The following is a 20,940-nucleotide window of genomic DNA, read 5'->3' as shown; positions in this document are numbered from 1 at the left end:
ACCTCCACGCTGCTGACAAACGCTGATGTAAACACCATGAATATGCCTGTCTAAAAGGCCACAGGGGTTTTCACGTGAATCCTGCGTTTTTTCCACAAAACCCATTACATTGTACTTCAGCTTAAAATATATCTCCTTGTTTCTGGTTAACCTACAACCCCTCTAAGGCTAATACAGTTTACAGGCAAAACTACTCAACAGAACCAAATTTGCAATACAGATACAAAATCCTTTCAAGAAATTGTTGCAACTGTGGCAGTATTAAAATCAGAAAAAACAATACTGACACAAAAAACGTTTGGAAAAAACCAAACAGCTGTGCCTTCAGTGTTGACAGGAGTAAAATATGTCATTTACAATGCCACCGAAAACATAACAGGAAGGAAATAGACCTCAGAAACTATAAACAGAATTTAACAGAGGTAGGAAGTATCTCAAATGCTTTCACATTGTGACTGTAAAAAAGATACTAAAAGGAGAAAATGTTTCCAGGGTTTCTTTTCTTGTTTGCTTTTTGTTTTTTCCCCGCTTTAGGTATTCATAGTTATTTTGAACAGTAAGAAATGGTCACAAATGTAAATGCAGCTTTAAGTTGCAAAACAATTTATGGTACAAATAACAGCTTGATTTTTCCCTCCACTCACCCCCCTGCACCATTCCTCCAAGCAAGCTGTGTTTGGCCAGAAATTAGATGGTGCTCTCTCTCTCCCTCTCTCCCTCCCTCTCCACAGCTGCTGGCTTTAAATTATGCTACTTCAAGGAAAATAATTAAAAGTGCATTCCAAAGCCAAAAATTATAAGGCACCTTGATATTTAATAGGAGTCTGCACAAAAAGAAAATATTCTCCCCTCCATCTTCAGATGCTTTACAGATCTTGTAACTGTATTTCACACCTAGCTTGCTCTGTAAGCTCTTGTGCACAAAAACCCCTCTCAGGACCCTGATTTCCAGCAAAGAGGGGCTACCTGGTAAACTCCCTCCTATTTGCAACTTCACTACGTTAGTTCACTTTACCATCCTCCTTCTCACCCATTCCTAGCTTTACGCGCTTTAAAGTGCACTGGAAACTTTTAACAACCAGGAACTAAGTGGCAGTCAGAGGATCCCCACACGCTGGGCTGTGCAGGAGAGTACCAGCCTGGTCCCCAGCCCCAGAAGCCCTGGAGGGGCAGGAGCAGAGCATGGCAGCACCAGATCCCCAGCTGCAGGGGTTCTGCTGCACTGTCCATGGACCTGGAAACCAACAGCCGAAGGGGAACCTCCCTATTTTCCCTTTTTCTGCTACCTGTGGCTAATATCGCAGACATTTCTGTAAGCAAAAATCCTTACCTTTTGACCTTTGTCTGCACTTCTGGCTCAGAACAGAGTTCCCCATAGACAGCCAGCAGCACTGCCCAGGTTCACAGTGCAGAACCACACGTGTTAGATTTGTCCCACTATGAAAACAACACATACGCACCGAGTTGGTAGGGAAATAGAACTTTATTCCAAGACGTGAGCTGAAGCAATGAGCATATGAAGCAACAACCACTAGAAAAAAAGTGAAAAACACATCAAATATTTGTATTGTACCAGTTAAGTTTGAACACAGAAGTCCCTTTCTGTAAAATGTATGCGCAGGACAAAAGCTCATGCAAATCTCAGATGGTCACCCAGAGCACTGCTTTTAATGTCTAAGAAAGAGGTCTCCCCTACAAAAATGTTTAAGCCAGGAAAAAAAAACCCTTCAAGTAACAAAGTAGAAATGATCTGTTCATTCTGCTTGGCACTGTGGAGAAGGAGGGGGATAATATATCCCAAAAATATGCATCTTTAAGATGTATAAATTCAAAGTCCCTAACACAAGTCTGCTGCCAGACCAAGTACCGTTTTTTCTTCCTCATTTAGGAAGTCAAGTGAAGTATGTCTGCTAAGCACAGGGCGATCATGTTCTGGAGTGAAAACTGCCAAGACCACGTGGTCTGCCTGCCAGCAAGGAAACTTCATTGACACGCACACCCGACAGACCTCTTTGTCACTCTAACAGCACCCTACCACTGAAAGCTGCAAACTGCATCAAATTCTGTGAACATTCAAGCAAGTATTTCCTTGACTGCCTTAGTACAGAAGGCCAAGTGCTGCTCACCTTGAGCTCTCCCTTCACATTCATTTCAGTACCACTGGAAGAAAGCTGCAAGTGCACACAAACAGCAGAGTTGGCTCTGTGTAAGTCAGAGGTGGTGGTTATTTTAACCTGGCTTATGTATGTGACATCAAAAAGGGGTAGCTGGACCATTTCTGTGCTATTTGCAAGCTTTGCCAACTTAATTCTAACACATACATATATACATACATATATACGTGTATGTATAATGCACGCATTGTAGCTTACAATTATAAGAAAAATGCAATTTATTTATAAACCTGCTCTTTGGGACTCTAGAATTTTAGTGGCTAATCCACTAAATTCACAGGTAATGTGAGTTGAACAGTCACTTTTCTTAACACAGTACCATAAATGCACTACTTTAGAAACTGCTATCATGGAGGCTAATCCAGTAACAACAATGGCAGCAACAAAATTCACTATCAGGGCAAGTGTCAGTCAGGAATTAAAAAAATATGTCTCTGAAGAATTGCATTGTTTTCAAAAAATACACTGAAATATTCTATACAAGAATATAGGCATCACACTTATGAATCTAAATTTATAACCACTTACATGTATTAGCTATTCTCAATAAACCATCTACGTTTGCTACCCACCTACAGTAGCTACAGTTTCAAACTGGGAACACCGCAAATTTATGTACTTTCCCTGAGATCAGTAATCCAAAATAAATAGCCCTGCAAAGGTAACAGTGTAAACTCTGGATTTAAGTCTTCGGTAAGGATCAGTCCTCAAAAGCCAAGAAAAACATTAAGCAAACGTAAACACAGCAATCATTTTGTCAGTTTCGAGTTAATTCTCAGCGACAGTGGAGCCCCATGTGAGACGTAGCATCCAAATGTTGAAGACCCGTCAATTTTATTGTACAATACAGTTGTCCTAGTTGCTCACTTTCCTATCATTGTACCCCTGAATGCGTCCAGCAGGGATTGTGGATCTCCAAATCGTGACCCAGATCTGCTCTTCCACTCTGCACAATCTTTACAGTGCCTTTAAAACCACTCCTTCTGAGGTTCTTACTCTTGAATAGAGGAATGGCGAATAGATCTGTGATAATCCTCTGGACTAGTCACAAGTTCTGGCAAATCATAGCCTCTCAGCAGATGTCCACTGTTTTGTTGAGCAAAGTAATACAGCTGCCTGGCAAACATTGGTTCAACCTTAAGAACAGACAAAATGTTAATCAGACATGTGATAAAACTTCACGCTCCGCATCTTAGTTATTCAGGGTGGTTTTAAGTTAAAAACAAGATGGGGCAGGACAATTCTGCTTACCAGAATGGGAATACAATTTCAGTGGTTTCACTAATCTCTGTTTTAAACTAGGTCTTGCCTAGCCTAGCCTAGCTCTGCTGCCAAGTGTCTCACCATCTGCACAGACTCCTTACCTTCACCACCTTCATTATAAGGGACTGGAGCGGTGACACGAATGATGTACCAAAAATTGCAGTCCCTTAGCTAGCTCCAGGCTGTGAGCAATGACCACCAGGACACACATGCCCACAGCCACTCCAAGTGTTTAAACACATGCTGAACACGCCAAAAGTCTTATCTGCACTGCAAAGTACTTTGAGGACTTTACTTGAAATGTTGGAGCCCTCATGTAGGCTGCAATATGTTGCCAAATGACTGTGTCTGAAGTTAGATTTCAACCTAACATTAAGGTTACTCTTGTTTCTGTTCATTCAAGCTCTGATGAGGAATTTGTTCAACCACCAAGTGGGATTTGTATGAGTTAGCACTGCCTTCACTTCTGTCTCTTCAGAAACCACCATTCCCTCTCAAGGCTTTGGGCTCTGACTGTAAATATTTGAGCTGTACAGAGAACAAACACCTGAAGCTGTCCTTACTCTCAGTGGAGGACAGGCTGGATGACACTTGTCCACAACCCTCTCCTGCTGGCCAGCCAATCCCTCCATGTTAAAAGACACAGGCACTGTTTTGGAGGAAATAAACGCCATGGTGGAGATGGGAAGGCAGTGGGACAGGTGCCCCAGGCAGCTTTCAGTGCACTACTGTTTGGTGGCATGGTAGAGTCCCACCAGCCCATAGGTCAGGACAGATCGACAGGATGAGCAGATTCAGCAACTGGCAAAGGGGAAGCAAAGCTCTGGAAAGAGCAGGAGGTACAGGCTCACAGAGAAGATACCAGGACAAGAGATGGATAAAGGAGCTGGAGGGTGGATGCTACGAAGCAGGGATGGAAAGCTGGAAAGCCAAAATAAGAATGGGAAAAAGTTGAAGGAGAGTCAGGGATGGGCAACCATCTCTAACTAGTCATTGCACAGCTCAGGATGGATTTGTGAGCTTCTCAACTTCCACCCCAGAGACCTGCCAGGCAGCAGAGGGGCAGCACGAAAGCTACACAGCTAAGCAGAGGCCACAGCTTACAGCAGAAGTCTGACTTGGCAACCATCCTGCTACTGAAGGGGTTTTCGAAAAATTGAAAAGAGATGCCAGTTTTCTTCTCAAGGATGCAGTAAGCTAAGCCCTGCCACTAATGTGAGCATTACCACCTCTCTTGTGGTTTTATGGGCCAACACAGCCAATTCAGAAAGCACCTGGTCTCAGTCTCCACCATCGCCCTCCTTCTGAGAGCATCCCGAAACAGCAGCTTTGAGTGTGTGTGAACTGATGTCAGTCAGCCCATGAGCCTGACAGCTACTGAACCCTGAAGCTACACAGGCAGCCCCTGCATCCCATTAAGGGCTTGAGATGCAGGCTGGGATTCTAGGGCACCTTCAGGTTCAGTAGCTGTAAAAACACCACATCCTGCAGTCGCCAGGCAGCCCAAGCAGCTGCACAACTGGGCTGGTGGTGAGAACAATACAGCCCAGCATTTCCAGGTACATTTCAGCTTTAGATGGGATTTGCAACAGATCACAAATGACATGCTCCGTAGAGAGGGAAAATCAGGTGCTCTGCCCTACTGTAGGCTTCCAGTCAGTCCTTGGCAGATCTGGGGATTAAACCTTGCTCTGAAAAGTGCTGCATTTTCAACAATTTACCACCTCTCTCATAATGTACATGAGGCACAAAAAGCCTGACTGGCAGATTCACATCCTCCAAGGAGTCTGCTTGTTTTAGGTAAGGCAGAAATCCTACTTACATGGGCTGTAATTAGTTTCCTCTGCCTCTGTGGATCTGGAAATTCTTCCCCAAAGCACAGAGTGACCTGATATCTCGGCAGCGGACGTCCATGGTGAGCAAAGTCTTGCAGGTCTGGGAAGAGAGAAAGTACCATGCTGTGGAATAATCAGGGGAGACAGGCAAGCCCCACACAGCTACTCACTCACTCCCACCATCAGCACAGGAGAGAAAAACAGAATGGCAAAAGGAAAAAAAAACTGTGGGTTGAGATAAAGACAATTTAATGGGTAAAAAGAAACAAAGAAGACAAAACAAAGAAAAACAAGCGATGGAAAAAGCAATCATTTGTGATCAGCTGACCTACACACAGCCAGTGCCCAAGCAACAGCAACCTCTGGCTAATTCCCCCGTGCCCTGTTTTACTGCAGAATGCAAGGTCATATGGAATGGAACATCCCTCAGCTGGGATTGTTGAAGGGACTGTGCCCCTTCCCAGACTCCTGTCCACCCCAGACTGCGGCCTGTGAGGGCAGAATGAGACAAGGAGAAAGCCTTGACATTGTGCTTGCACTGTTCAACATCAGCTAAATTGTTCCTGTGTTATCAGCACTGTTTAGCTCACAAATCCAAAGCACAGCACCACAAGGACCACTATGAAGAAAATTAACCCTGCTCCAGTCAAAACCAGTACAGGCCTGTAAGACAGACTTTGTGGATGACCTTGGAGCACAGTGGAGAAGATAAAGTAACTCCAGGGGTTGATGAGAGAGGTCAGGAAGAAGACAAAAGGTCTGACAAGACACTGTGTTTGGAGACCTTCCCTCGGATCAGAGGGAGCTGGTTACAACACTGCAACTTTGCCGTTTACTTTGTCTCACAATTAATTTCGCATGCACAAACTGAGATGTCTTCCAATTAGTACTTCTATGGGACCTCAACTGCGGAACCCCTGGAGCAGACACTACTGGTACCATTCAAGGAAAACATTCAAGCAGACACACAAGAGCAGCACTGAAATGGCTTGGTAGTGCCAGAGACACAAAATACTGCCAGGCACAAAAATTAGCCACAGCCAGACTGTGACAGAGGTAAGGTCACTGTCACACTGAGATAAGGAAGGGGAAAGGGCTCTACTTCAGCCATGTACTGAGTCAGGAAAAGAGCTTTCTGTGTCTTCTGTGCCCCTGCACTCTCTTTGCTAACCCATAACCTTGTGCAAAGCGAAATGATGAAATATTATTATTCTAATAGTCAGTGTCCCCTATGAAAAGTAGCAGGGGAGGCCTTTATAAGGTACTCCCACTTAGACCAAAATCTCCAGTGTTGTGGACCAAATGTTGTGGTTTTGACACTGCACTTCCATCCAGAAAAGAGAAAATTCAATCTAACACAATATCCTTGCTAAAGTGTGTGTTAAGTACTGTGTTTCTACACAGCTGATAGGTAAATATTCCATTTTAATTTATAACCCTGTTCATGCTTTCTGGGAAAAGCTGCAATTAATATTAAAGGCAATATATTGTAATGAAGTACCATCCCTGCTAGAGAGGGCAAGGAGAGCCTTTGAACTTGACATGACAAATGCATCTTTTCCCAAAATACACCCCTACTATTCCTACTCTGACTGCAAGCTTTTCAGACCAAGATGTAGATTCAGTGGCCATCACAACAGCATCCCAACCCTGGCTTGGACTACTACTCTTACTGAAAGGGCCAGTAAAGCAAGTAAAACAATGGGCAGCTCACTTAAAACATGGAGTAAAATGTAGCTTTCCCCAAAGTCTCCCCAGAAAACCCTGAAATGTACCATGAGCTCTCTGGGGATAAGGCAAGAAAGAAGAGATATTTTCCATGGGGCTCTGCTTCCCTCTGTGCAGCTATAGGACAAGGAAGGACAATCCACCCAAGGCCAATCCAGCTGATGTGCAACTTCTTTCAGCTTCCTCTTTCCCTTGTTTTACTTGACCTCAGCAGTTCTCCAAATCCTGAATACCTGTGGGAGTGCCCATAGCACAGACCTGGAAAAGGAAGTCTTTTCTTTTCCACCACCAGGGTAATCATGGTTTGAGTTCAGCCCTGCACTTCTCCAAAACCTTCCACTCGCTCTGTCTTCCTTTCCAGGCCCAAGTACATCATCCAACACCCAAGGGCTCCCCATGTGCCTCCCCAAACCTTTCCCACCTCCTGATACTCCTGCTCCCGCTGCCACTCCTTCCATCCCACCAACCGTCCTCTGGCTGCCACCCTCACACTCCAAGCTCTCTTCCTCTGTTCTTCTACTCTCCACCCAGCCCAATTTACAACAATTACAATGCATTTATCTCTCTCTGCAGAGACCATTCCCCTGGTTTCTGGTTTATTGCCCCATTTTAGCACTTTCTCAGCAGCAGAGGCTTCTCAGCACAGGCCCCGATGCTCCAGTGCAGTTTGCACTGTAGGGTTCAGGTCCTCAGTGGTTTCCCAAGAGCTGTGGTTGGTTCATAGCAGTTCTGCATCTGTCCCTTTCTCTGCTGTTCTTGATTTTCCTCTCTGGCAGAGATCATCTGCCTCTCTTCCCAGGGAAGTCCCAGTTTCCCAGCACAGGGGAATCCCTGAGCTCACTCGCAGGCTGGGACCTCAGCACATTCAATTAACACAGCAGATGTGTCAGGCCCATGGCAAGTCACTTCCAAACTTCACTGAGCATCATCACATGCAAAAACTCGCTTTGCACACACCACAGACTGTGACTGCAACCACACACTTGGGTTTGCACAGGCACTGGTGCATAAGTAATTTAGGAGGGGTGAAAAATAACTATTGCTTGAGCTTATCTTTGGGGTTAGGTATCTAAAAAGAGATGTCCTGTCAATCATTTGGAAGAACCCAGAGTACATCTAAAAAACCACCTGAGAAAAGGGAAAGGGATTTCCAAAACCATCACCAGGCGCAGAATTATACATCTTTAAATTAGCATGTGATTGAAGCCCAACCCAATGCCTGACCTCAAATTCCCCTTTCTAACTGTCAATTCTCACATCTATATAAGATTTCTCTCTTTAAATGCATTTTTTCTTGGCTGTTTCTCTAGGACAGAGTACCAACCTTGGAATACAAAGTATGCTAAAACTGGTGATTTGGATTTAATTTGTTGGGAGTTTTTAATTTTTGCAAGGCATTATCCCCCTGAGAGTGTCATGCCAGTGCTGCTGCCCTGCTCTAGTAAGAAAACACACCAAACCATAGCCACTTAGTTCATCTCTAAGTGATACCAGAAATATCCAGAAGGGCCAGTGTCTATTCCTGCAGCCCAAGCAGTCCTCTAGGATAATGACTATCTCCCACCAGTTTCTATGGCTGGACAGCTCTCCTCTCTCTAACTGTGCAGGTGTGCTGGGAAGAGGGGTTGAAGCTTTGCTCCTTCCCTTCACGGGCTGTAAGGAGAAGGCACTGTCCTAAAGCACTCCCCTGCTCCCTCCCTGCACTACCTTGTACAAAATGAGACCTTTCCAGAGAGCTCTGGTGAGGTATGCTCCTCCTTGCTCAGAATATTAGGCAGTCCTGAAATTCCAGAGTTTGTGAAATCCTTTTGAATTCCTAAATATCTTTTAGACACTGGCACAGACTGAAAAGAAGGCTTGCTTCCGAAATCTGTATACTCTGGGCAAGACCTCGAGCTTGCTCTGGGTCAAGCTGAGAGGAGTGCAAGTGCAGACCACAGACCTGTCCATGACTTAGACTAGCAAATCCAAGATGAGGATCCAGTTTTCTGTGTCAATTTATGGGAAAACTATTTTGCTAGGTTCCTCCTTATGCTTCATATAGGAATGTGAGAGATTGGGTGTCACGAGCTGAGCCTCAGTTGACTCCTTCTGGTCTGTGCAGGGGCATTGAATGGGCAGAGAGCAGAAATTTATAGGATTAATCAGGATTCAAGCACCCCTTGGCTGCATTTGCCCAGAAGTATCAAGGGGCAATTCTCACTTTAATGAAAAAAGCACTCCCATAAAGCTAATTTGGACAGTGACCAGGTGACATTTCCAAAAGGGTTTCAAAGATATAGTGGGAATTACCTGCTAAAAACTGCTGAGTATCAAAAAGCTTGCATGTTTGGTCCCGCTCCAGCTTGTTGGGTCGGTCACTGCAGAGCATCATAGGCCCATCCCAGTAGATCCTGCTTTGGCAAAGTCTCTTAGCGTAGAGGCCATCAGGTGCCATCCATAGAATTACTCCTCGTTCCAGGTGGTTCAGCAGTTTTTCTATGTTCTTCCTCTGGCCATTATCCTCTGGATAAGGGAAGATAACTTGGTCCAGGCTGCTGACCTCATAGCTTTGCCCGTGGGATATCCTACAGCCTTCAGGACTGGAAGTTGTCACCTCCTTCACCAGTATTTCACGGTAATATAAGCAGATGTGGAGTCGGCAGTCTACAAGGAGAAACAAGCAGACAAACAAAAAACAATCACTGTGATAAATTAGTATGGATGTTTTATGTTTCAGATCTGTGCTAAGGCCAAGAGACAAGCTTGTATAAGATTTCTGAGCCCAGTGGTCAGCACCACCCAGAAGGTCATATTAGTCAAAAAAATAAAAAGAATATAAATACTAATTTTTTTGGGCACAATAGCATTAATGTTCTCTCATCTTATTAAAAGGGCTACTGGTGCGTGGGAATTTGGTAGGAACTAAAATCCCACAAACTTCATATTTCCATTTAAAAGGAAAAATCTTCATAGAAAAAGTTGATGTTGGTCACATTTTCCAAGTTCACGTCACAATTAAACCCACCAGCTCAGCACACTTCCTCAGATTTAACAAGGAAGTAGCTGTGTTTCCCCCCAGACTTTGCATAGAAAAGGCTTCTGCACAGGGGACCTGCAAACTTGCACTCAGCTGCCTGGAGAGAGGCAACTGCTGGCTCCAGCTCCAACAGGGCTGTACTCAAAATCCCCTGCCTTGCTTTCAAATGGCCATTTAGTACACTTGGCTGACTCCTACAAATTCACACAGCACTGGAAAAAAAATATATATATGTAGTATATACATGTGTGTACAATGTATGTTCACATACACACACAAAGAAACACACATCTACACACCCACACTGACCTGACTCAGGAGAACAATCCCACTTAAGAAACCCATCAAGCAGCACTTTACAGGTCTATGCATTATTTCTGTGAAAAGCACATTCCCACACCTTTTCCCAGAATTACTCAGAAAGTTCCCCAGCATCCAGATATCTGCAAACCTGGCTGAAATAACGTCCCTTTTCTTTCCTGAATGTATTTTTTTTTTCCCACCAGGAATAGCAAAGCAGAGCAAAGCCAGATGACTCCAACAGGAGCACTACATGCACTACCAATTTTGGGCAGGGTCCTACCAAATGAAAACCTGAGCCTTAAGTCACTGATACTCCTAAATTGCCAAACTCCCCTAGGAATGTCTGATTTGGTGTCTCACCAAAGCAACCCAGCACTAACACCACAAGCCAGCGAAGCACTTCCATAGCTTTAACCACCTCCATCCCTTGGAGCTGGGGCTGGAAGTGCTTAAGTATCCTGGAAAACAGGCTTACAACCATACACCCAAATTCATTCATTAAAGAGGTTTCTTTTTTTTTTCTTCTTCTTTTTTCCTTTCATCTGAAAGGAGAGATGGTGCCTGGGTAAGTCAGAAGTGGGAGTCTCTTGTCAAACTCCCCAGGAAGCCTGGGGGGTTATGGACCTTACCTGACAGAGCGAGGGCTTCACCAGACCTTATGCTTGGCTCAATCGGGATGCCAGGAGTCTGGGACTCAGGAGGAGCACAAGCATAGAAGGTTCCTGTCACCTGACAACCTGTTTTCACAAACAAAAGTCAGTGACAGAGGCCTAAATCCTAAAGGAAAAGCTAGGGCAGAGATCACAGCAATGCAAAAGTGAGTTTTCCTGGGCCCCAACAGGAACTCTCTTTCTCTTTCCCCTTCTTCTTAGAAAGGTCCTATTTCCCAATTCTTCCATGTAGGCCAACTCTGCCAATCATTCCAGATGTTACCTGGACCTGCATGAAATAATCCCTTAGTGTTTCTATATTCCCCCTAGTCCTTTTCCTTACTTGTTATTCCATTAGAGAAATAATTTACATTTTTAACTAGACTACAGTGCTCTTAAAAGTCACCTGCATGAAACAAATAATATTTCCAAAAAACTTCACTAATGATGAGTATAACAATAAAGCTGGGATTAACACTGTTTAAATGTAGGTGAAGAAAAATGTTCAGCAGAAGATTATTAGGGTTTTATTAGCAGAACTACTGTTTAGAACTACTAAACTGTTTCAAGAGATGCCTTTGAGTAAGTGGATTACACCATGGACAACTGATGTTTTTTCCTCTGTTTCTTAGTGCCAGTAAAAGTCTTTGGAGGATGATGCAAGTGACTTGCAGACAAGAATGCATTACCTTCCCCAGTGGCAGAACTCACCACAATCAGGAGCTGGAGTGACAGGGATAAAAAACAGCCACCATCTCTTGATGCATTTTATAGCCCAGTGAGAAACACAGTATCAACAACTAACAACTGCCTACAAATTCAGCAAAGTATCCAAATGCGTCTAAGTGCTGCAGAGGATGTACTTCAGGGCAGAGCTCATTCTGCTTGCTACCTTGATTTTTTTATTAGCAAAAAACTCAACAGAAAAGCAAAACATTCTGCCTAATAATTCCAATACACTGCCAGAAAAAGTTGCAATGCACTGAGTATTTACTTTTTACCAGATCCAAAGATTTCTCTGCATCAAAACCGGGAGAGAGCTGTCCTCTGAAAATATACCACCTACACCAAGGGTCCTTTCTTGCTTCCCATCCTTTCCTGCCCTTCTGAACCAGGTGCTTCTCCTCACAAAGCAAATGCCTGCATCCTCAGGTGAGTTACCCTGCAAGGGTCTACAGCACACAGTTCCCTTTCTCTTATGTTTTATTCCCTGTTTTATTCCCTGCAAGCTTCAGCACTGCCCATTTTCACAATTTGGGCTTTTTTTCAGAGCTTGGAAAGCCATGATTGTGTTAGGCTCTGATACTGTGAGATCTTTGGGGAAGGAAACATTCCTTTATTCTGTTTCTGCTGTACCAGCCCCAAGAGAGTCTCAATCCATGACAAGTTGTCCCACTGCCACAGCACTAAAATAAAGTAGTAATTCCAGCTTTCCTCTAGGGAGAATAATGTCAGTCTAACCCACAAGGCTGGAGGGAAAACCTCACTGGTGTATGCCTCCAAAAGTCCAAAATCAGAGAGAAAAGCTAAAGAACATATGTTCCCATTTGGGGTTTTTATGAGGGCTGGTTGCCTTCTTTATTGCTCAGGGCTTTTGAGACAGCTGAGGACTTTTGGGGGCTGATTTCTATCAATGCAGAGAACTGCAGGGCCCACACACCACACATAGAGTGGCAGTGAATGCAAGAGCCAGGACAAAGGTGGTTCCCTTGAAAGGGACTCCAGCACTCCTCCCTGTCCACATCTGTTAATTCCAGTCAAAGCCACAAGTAATACGCCTGAGGAATGTGAGGTTCCTCCAGGTGGCCAGCCTCAGCAAGCAGCCCTAAACAGGGGTTTCTTACCATTTTCACAGCCGGGCCCTTGCCAGTGATGACTGCGAGCGGCGAAGGGGATGCTGGCGCACTGGTACGGAATGTCAGGATGCGGCTGCTCCGGGGCATACTCCCTCCAGTTCCGTTCATGGGGCACCATGTAGTTCGGCACCTATTCAATTTAACGAGGTATTCTTTTAGCAGGCAGTGTCAGAACTAATGCTATGCGTTGCATCAGCTTTCTCATCTCAGCTCCTCGATTTTCCCTGCCAAAGCCCATGGAGGTCTGAGCTGTGCCCAGGCTACGCAGATGGCATTTGGCCACCACCACCAATGAGGCTTTCGAATTAGCTTCTCACCACTGGTGTAAATAATAAGCAGAGTGGAATAACAAAAGGCAGTCAAAGCACTGCTGGTAAATGTCTGCTTGAAAGAGCAAGGCTTCATTGGGTGCTCACATTCTGGCACCAACAGAATGGCAGGGCACTAGGAACTGTCATCCAACAGAAAAGAGCTATTACTCTGGGATAAACAACACCAAGGGAAATCAATTGCCCTGTGGCCTCATCTGACATTAGAAAAGTTGCTTCTCAATTTCTCAGTTCTCATAATGAAGTTTCTTCACAGGGAGAACCTGGGAGCCCCACCAGCAAGGACAGACATAGCACAGAAATTGTGCTGCTCAGTGTAGAGGCACCAACTAAGAAAAACACTCAACTACTGCCATACCTGGGATGGTAATGCAGTGTAAGGAGATGTTATTGGAAAGGGATGGTTCATCATTAATGGCTGTTCCTCCATGCTGATCTGTTTTGCACCTGTGTTCACCAGAGGGATGAAAATAAATTATTCTACATCTTAAGGAAATCTGAAATCGGCACAATAAAGGCAAATCCATACAACCTGCCATGGAACAGAGAGAGGACCAAAATGCCTTCCAGTGCCCACTTGGGACTGGATTCCCTGGCTCCCCTTGCAGTCAGGTCTGGGAGGCAGTCTGTCCCTCTGGGCTCTGCAGTGCCTCACAGCACAGTGCGTCCCAGCCTAGTGCACAATGATGCCAAGCCTTTGCCTCTCACAGGCACTGCCCTGCCTCTGCCCTGGAGGCTGCAGGCTGGGCATCTCTCACTCCCAGCTCTTTCCACCCAAGGCAATTACCTACTTTCTTCCCCAAAATTGCTCTTCCTGTATTCAGAACCTAGATCCAGTATGCTTTTTTTTTTTTTTTTTTTTTTTTTGCCTGTCCCTTGAGCCTCCTGCTTGGCTCTCACTACACAGAACTGGCAGGGAGGCTCCAGCTAAAAGAGCAATTCCTCCAGTGATGTGCAGGCGCCTGTCTGCATCTTCCTGCAGGGGCTCCCTTTCAGTGCTCCAACTCAAATGCCAGCAGTCCTCCCACAGACACAGCCTCTCAAGTCACCAGAACAAGCTGCACTTGAGCCCTCATTTTGGTCCCTTAGAAGACTTAAAAAGGCTGCAGGGCCATTCCAGAAAAGCACACTTCAGTCCTCATATGCTTGCAATGAGACATTTCCACATTCTGTTACACAGGGAATTTGAGATGCTTTACCTTTTTTGGCTCCTTCTGGCACTATTCTGTACACTTTATAGGGATCTGAGATGTCCAGCTGGCTTCTCTCCACCAGTTCTTCAAAGTCATTGCTCTTGTTCAAAGCACACCTTAATCTTGTCTTCCAGGTAGGGGGATCTGGTTTATCAATGCCCTCTCTGAACTTTCCTTTAAAAAGAGCCCAAGCCTGGAAACATTTCAGATAATCAAAAGAGCAGGAAAATGAAAAAAAAAAAAAAAAAAAAAGAAAAAAAAAAAGAGGAAGAAAAAAAAAAAGAAATAAAAGAATTAAGTACAAGGCACAATGCTTGAAACAGCATATGTGTGTGTGCTTACATGTGCATGAATTGTTCTTTGATTTACTCCCTACAGGTTTAGGCTAAAAAATAGCAGCATGGTAAGGTACAAAAACAGTTTAGTGGGCATAAGAAAGGGGAATGAATGTGGAAATAGATGTGCTGCGGTCCCAGAAGCATTTAGCTCCCCTCAGAGAACTGGGGAAGGGTGGGCTGTCCCGCAAACACAGGGACACCAGGGCACAGCCTGCTCCACCAGCCAGGCAGTGTCTACCAGCAGCCAACCAGCAGAACCAGCCTGCAGAGGCAGGTGGCAAGGATGGGATGGTGAGGGGCATCCCTCCTGCCCTGCCAGTGCTCCACAATCCTAAGCCCAGGCTGAGCCTTACCTTGAAGAGGGCGGCGTCCTCCTCCCGGTTGTAGTCCTGCTTGCCAGCGTGCTTCCAGGGGATGCGGAAGATGCTCTTCTCGTCGTTCTCCCACACCAGCCCGGGGTACTTGCCGCTGTCTATCTGGTCGATCAGCCACTGGCGGAGTTTCCCATTGCCACAGCTCACTGAGTTCATCCCGCACTCACCCGGCTCCAAGTTCATGCCACTCGTGTCAGAGGTTGGGCAGGGGGTTTTGGGGTGCCCCACCAAGCTGACCTCTCCACACACGTCCAAGCACCGGCCCTCTGGAAGGCTGTGGAGGAGGGGGAAATGGGCAGGATGTGGGGAGAGGCAAACCCACAGATTAAGTGCTCGGCTAAGTCCACACCAGCGGTGCCCAGACCCTGATGCCACACACACCACACCAAACAGCAGCCACGGCACGCAGCGGGGCCCTGGGGGCCCCGGGAAACATGGTACAGAGCCTCAGGAAACTGGGCACAGCCCCCCACAGCCCTCCCCAGGCACTGCCTGTGCTGCAGACTTTGACAGACTTCCCCCTGTCCCGATACTGTTTTGCATGAACAGACATTGGTCGTTGAAATTTTTATTGTAAGTGACTTAAGGCACAACTCCCTTGTCCTGCTGAGTTCAACTGAGTTTACTCAGTTGAAAACTGGGAGTTTACTTTTCAACCAAACGAGGAAAAAATTGCATTAAAATAGACTTGCATACGATCGTGCATGTATGTGCTATCAGACATATCACGCACACAATCCAGAGGGCTTCACACGCAATTATAGTTTATATTGCATCTATCTATAACACCAAAGTAGCTTTCACAAGCTCACTTCAGCAAGACACACTTGAACACATGATGTCCTATACATATCTACCCCTCCAACTACTCCCAGCACGCACACATAGCAACATTCAAATCTATACACTGCATATACCTAAAAATGGAAAGACAGCAACCCACAGAGCCTGGCATAAGGGCACTTATGTCCCCAGGAACGTGGGAGCTTGCAGCCCCCCACACAGAGCCCTATAGCTGCACGCAGAGGCACAAGCGCGCACGGAGAGCGGCGTGGCTCCGCAGGGATGGGCACCCGCTGGGAAGGTGCTAACTCCAGGACACCAGCACCAGGGATGGGGACCTGGCGTCAAGTTTGTCTCACTGATCTGGAAAATGTTTGAATGCCCGAAATCCTTGTTTGGTGGGTTCCCACTCCAACTCCCTATTACATTTAACAAAATCAAGCGATTCCTCATCAGGAATCTTTGCCTCTACCCACGGGGAGCCTTTCCGAGACCCTTGGCAGACAGGCGCACACTACTGTGGGCAGATGGGCAGCATGCTCCGCACCCCTTACACGCCTCCGCAGGGGCAGCATCCCTCCGGATACCAAACCCGGTATCCCGGCATCTCCCTTGCACATGGTGCGTCTGGGGGGATGGGACATGTTCGGGACCACGGCTCCCCAGCGCGCAGCCCGAAGGAGTCCGTGCGAAGACCCCAAAAAAGTCGCTTTCCCCCCTTTCACTGCGCACGAAGCGAATCCCTGCCAGACATTCCCGCGACCCTCCCGAGGGTAGCGGGAACCGGCCGGGCTGGGGACTGGTGCGCGCCTTCACTTCAGGAGCAGATAACGGGCGGGTATTATTTCTTTTGCTTTAAATTAAGGAAAAAATAGAATGGGAGGGGGGGAATAAAAGAGGGGGGAAAGAAAGGGGGGGGGAAAAAAAGGCAAAGGGCTCGCTCAGGTGCCGACAGCCACAGAAGAAGTGCCCACCATGGGCAACCGAGGCGCCCGCACCGCCCACCCCGTCTCCCTGCCCGGCCCGCCGGGTGCCGCTGTGCCCGGCGGGGGCTGGGGGTCCCGGGGAGCTCGGCCGCCCCTCGCTTACCTCTGTCGCGGCACTGGGAGCGGGCACGGGCCGCCGACTGCCGCACGGCCGCTGAGATGGGGCGCAGAGCGACTGGGCCGACGGCACCGGGAAGTTTCTTTATATGATGGAGGGCGTCGTGCCGGGCGGGGGGGGAGGCGGGCCCGGAGGTGGAGCCGGCGGAGGGGAGCGGGGACTTGGCGAGCTGGAAAACATCTGAGGCAGTGACACATACCCATTGCTGGTAAACACGCTGCGGGCGGGAGGGCGTGCAGCCCGGCGCTCTCCGCGTCCCCGCTGGGTTGGGTTTTTTTAAATCTTTACAGACAGACGCACATACATAAATAGCCCAGGGAAACTCCTACCAGTGAGAGCCGGGCGGCTTTTACTGTAAAGACCCAGCTCACTACACCCACCAGAATCGTCCTAGACGGCGCCGGCCGGGCCCCCGGGATGCTCGGGGAGACGCGGGGGCATCCGCCCACCAGCCCACGCCGTGCCCAGGGCCGGTACCCCCTGCCGGCACCCTCTGCGACCCAACCCCTCTTTGCTCGGGCCACAGAGCCGGGATCGCGGAGCGGAATGAGACACACACCCGCCTCCTTTCGCCCCAAGGCTCGGGCTGTTCCCGTCCAGCCGACTCCGTGTTTTGCAGCCCGAAAGGTGTGAACTGGGGGTCAAGGTGGGGGGCAGCAGCGGCGCCGGTCCTGGAGGCAGCGAACCCCGACGGGGCGGCAGCCGCAGGAGGAGGGACAGCCACCAGCTCCGGCCGGGAGCGGCTCCCTCCCCGCTGAGCCCAGGGGATGCTGCCTCCGCAAAGCCCATCTTGAGGCACCAGGGCTGGAACCCCCTGGCTCGCCTGCTTTCAGAGACTCCTGCCTTAACGTGGTGGAAGCTGGTGGATGAAGGAGCGAGCTCCGGGCTTGCATGAAAGTCTCTGTTGCCGCCCTTTGGGTTTCAAGCACGTGTGTCGTGCCACGACACTCTGGTTTTGGTCTGTTCTAACGTCCCCAGCGCACATCCATCCACATCCTCTCTGCTGCAACGTCTCAGGTCACAGAATCTGTCACCGCGCTGCGCCGGAGGTTTAGGATATTAATTGCAAATCTTCAACGCCATCTTCTGAAATTTACATGTAATTATCACCCCGTTCGGAGGGAGAAGTGAGAAGTGCAGGCGTTATCAGGCATTGAGTTTGTAACATACTATCCATCTTCCAAAAAAAAAGCATTGGGAGGGCCAGTACGAAATCCTTTCAGTCGTGAGCCAAGGCATCTTTGGAACATTGGAATACATCTTTGATATTGGAGGTGACTACTACCATAAATCAAGACAAGCAACCACAGCTTTACCAAAAGGCATCTGAAAGACTTTCTAAAAATCCAATTTCAATTTGTATGGTTAAGACTGTGTGGTAGTCAGGGTGCCAGCTGTAATTTCACTAAGTATAAAACCATCTTGAAATATATCACTGTAAAAGGAACACTTCTCATGTCTTCTCTTTTGTGCTTTTTAAACCAGCAAATTTGAAAACAGGGTGAAACATGCAGATTGGATCTGCACTAGGTCAAACCCTTCATGAGAAAAATAAAAACCTTTTTTCTCAAATACTGGAAAATATTTTTAGAAAAATAGTTTCTCTTGTCCAAAGAAATCCATGTATAGATGGAGAAGTAGGTAAGTTGCATGTTAAGAGAAGATAAAATCAGTCATAAAATCCCCAGAGAGTACCTATGTAGGAAATTACCTGGCTGGGTGGTTGGTTGCTTTGTGCAGCAAGAACTCTATTAGAAAACTATCTCCAGTTGCCTAAATGTTAGAGGAGATGATTAAAGCCAGACCCCTACATGCACACTCGGCCTTTGCAAATCAGTATTCTCATGAGTAAGACATTCTAATCTCATTAACTTTGTTGACTTCATTACTCAGTGTTTCTGGACATCACTCATTTCCACTTAGAATGGCAAAAATATGTAGGACCACCATTTTGGTCTGCAAAGTAGAAAGCTCTGATCAATAACTCAGCCGTGGTGTCCCCATTAAATGCTGCATCACTGGGTGTTTTTTGCATATCCTAAGAGACAATTCCTCCCTAACCAGCCTTGCTAGTAAAACAAACACTCCAGCACCTCACAGCCTGTTCATCCATTTCTGGTGTTTTCCACACCATTGCGAGTGCCTGACACTTCAAACCTTACCCAAAAGCCCTGCTGCCTTCATGGAAGTTTTCTGAGTTAATGACTGAAGCCCTCTTGTGAAAATGCTCTTGCTGCTGTTTAACCACGGCAGTCACTGCGGGCCCCCTGTTTTTCACACTCTTAAGGTCACACTGACTAAAGGCATGCCAGGAAAAGTGACTGTTTCTTCTCAACAGTCTCTAACAAGCCCTCAGTGCACAAAAAGATGGCTTCTGCTTTCACCAAACCCCTCTGAAGTCCCAGCTGACTCACCTGGGAATTGCACACAAGGTACAAAAGCAAAGACAGACAGACATCATCTCAAAGCAGCTGCCAATGGCTCTCTGAAGTGGGTCCCTACAGAAAGGGGCAGTGCAGAGCCACGGGGCACACACATTAAATGCTCTTGCACCCAGGAGTTTACTCCTCCTTTCCTTCAGGAAGGTTTCCCTTCCTCTCTGAGTACAAAGGCTCTCCTGTCACCCTAAAATACCACTGGGTGAACTCAGTCCCTAAGTCAGGGGGACCTGTTAGAGGTATGCTGGGGACAATAAGGTCTGGCAGCAGAGACCTTTTGAGGACTGTGGCTTGTTCAGGGGCTCTCTCTGCACCAGAGACCGTGAAATCCCCTCAGGCATCATGACAGGGGGAGTTCCACGGCGCAGAAGAGGAACCTGCAGAGGGGAGTTGAGGGGCGCCCACTCCGTGGCGCTGCTCTGCCCTGGGCAGGGAAGGCTGCCCTGGCTGCCCTGGCATTCCATCTGCGTGTGGCTCTGCTGGGAGTTTGCTCATGGGGGCAGCTCCTGGTGCTCAGTAAAGGTCTGGCCCTCTGCACTCTGGCTGCAGCCCAGAGCAGACTCTCCAGTGAGCAGGAGCATGGCAGCAAGTGAGCTCCTTCTCCAGCTCTCCTCTCAAGTGAAGACCCTGACCAGGGCCTTTCAGGAACCCAGCAAAGCTCGTGCTGGAGCCCTTTGACAAATCACATTGGTAAAAGCATTTTCAGAAGTGCATTAAGCCCCTGAAAGTATTTTTGGAAAGCCCACAGCTACCTGTCTACACCTTTAGCTGTCCCAAAACCCGTTCCCTGAGATGGAGGTTGCTGGTGGCACAGGTTTCTGCCATAGGGTTTACGTGGCTCAGAAGTCCTTGCCAATCCCTGGTTGCAAGTCCCTGTGGAATGATGTCCTCCATTGCCCAAAGCAGCAGCACAACTCAGACCCAAACAGGGGCACTCTTAAAGCCTCCCAACACCACACTTCAGTCAACAGCTCTGAGGCATGGGGTTGAGTTCAGAAGTCATTCATACATCAGAAATATGCCTGTGGATGTAATTGAATTAATCCAGAGAGACTGCGGAAATTCAGGGCAGTTTTCTGATTACTTTGGTTTATTCCAGCAAAGCACCCGCTCCATAAGCAGTCTAACATGACTCAAACAAAAACAACAAACAATTTTATGCATCTTCTACTGTAGCAACTTCAACTTCTGGTATGGTAACAGCTGCCTTCTAGTTTTGGAAGGGTATTTGCAGTTCCTCCATTTGAAATAGTGACTCCTAAAACGGTATTAATCAGTTATATATTTTCTATAATACTAATTGCAGAGACATTTTAAACTACTAGAAACAAAGCAAACTGGCAAGCATAGCTATGTCTTTCAAGCAGAAGAGCCTCTCAGCCCAACTGACATTATTTTAGGTGGATTTGGTGGATGTTTTATTTTCTTTTCCTGTATTTTCCCTCTGCTTCATAGCCAAGGATATTTCAAACTGATTCCCATTTGGCTGCTTTCATGCCTCTGTACATCAGCCTCTGCACAGGACTGAAAGTCCTCACTCCTAAGTCATTATA

General features: G+C 47.0%; 1 protein-coding gene across 2 annotated transcripts; it reads right to left on the bottom strand.

Moving 5' to 3' along the window:
• Positions 1-1,476: 1,476 nt before the first annotated feature.
• On the bottom strand, positions 1,477-16,997 carry IRF4 (interferon regulatory factor 4). 2 transcript variants are annotated; one of them, XM_053997105.1, is made up of 9 exons: positions 16,935-16,997; positions 15,042-15,336; positions 14,357-14,543; positions 13,516-13,604; positions 12,817-12,958; positions 10,952-11,059; positions 9,293-9,646; positions 5,260-5,372; positions 1,495-3,310 (listed from the first exon to the last, which is right to left on the bottom strand). In XM_053997105.1, the coding sequence occupies exons 2-9, from the start codon at positions 15,243-15,245 to the stop codon at positions 3,167-3,169; spliced, it is 1,341 nt and encodes a 446-aa protein (XP_053853080.1). In that variant the 5' UTR covers positions 15,246-15,336; positions 16,935-16,997; the 3' UTR covers positions 1,495-3,166. The 2 variants fall into 2 exon arrangements, with proteins under 2 accessions (XP_053853070.1, XP_053853080.1); XM_053997095.1 differs by lacking the exon at positions 16,935-16,997 and having other exon boundaries at positions 1,477-1,531; positions 15,042-15,288.
• Positions 16,998-20,940: the final 3,943 nt, after the last annotated feature.

The sequence above is a fragment of the Vidua macroura genome, chromosome 1 (genome assembly GCF_024509145.1).
Source record: "Vidua macroura isolate BioBank_ID:100142 chromosome 1, ASM2450914v1, whole genome shotgun sequence".
Taxonomy (NCBI): domain Eukaryota; kingdom Metazoa; phylum Chordata; class Aves; order Passeriformes; family Viduidae; genus Vidua; species Vidua macroura.
This window is presented reverse-complemented; position numbering and strand designations above follow the sequence as displayed.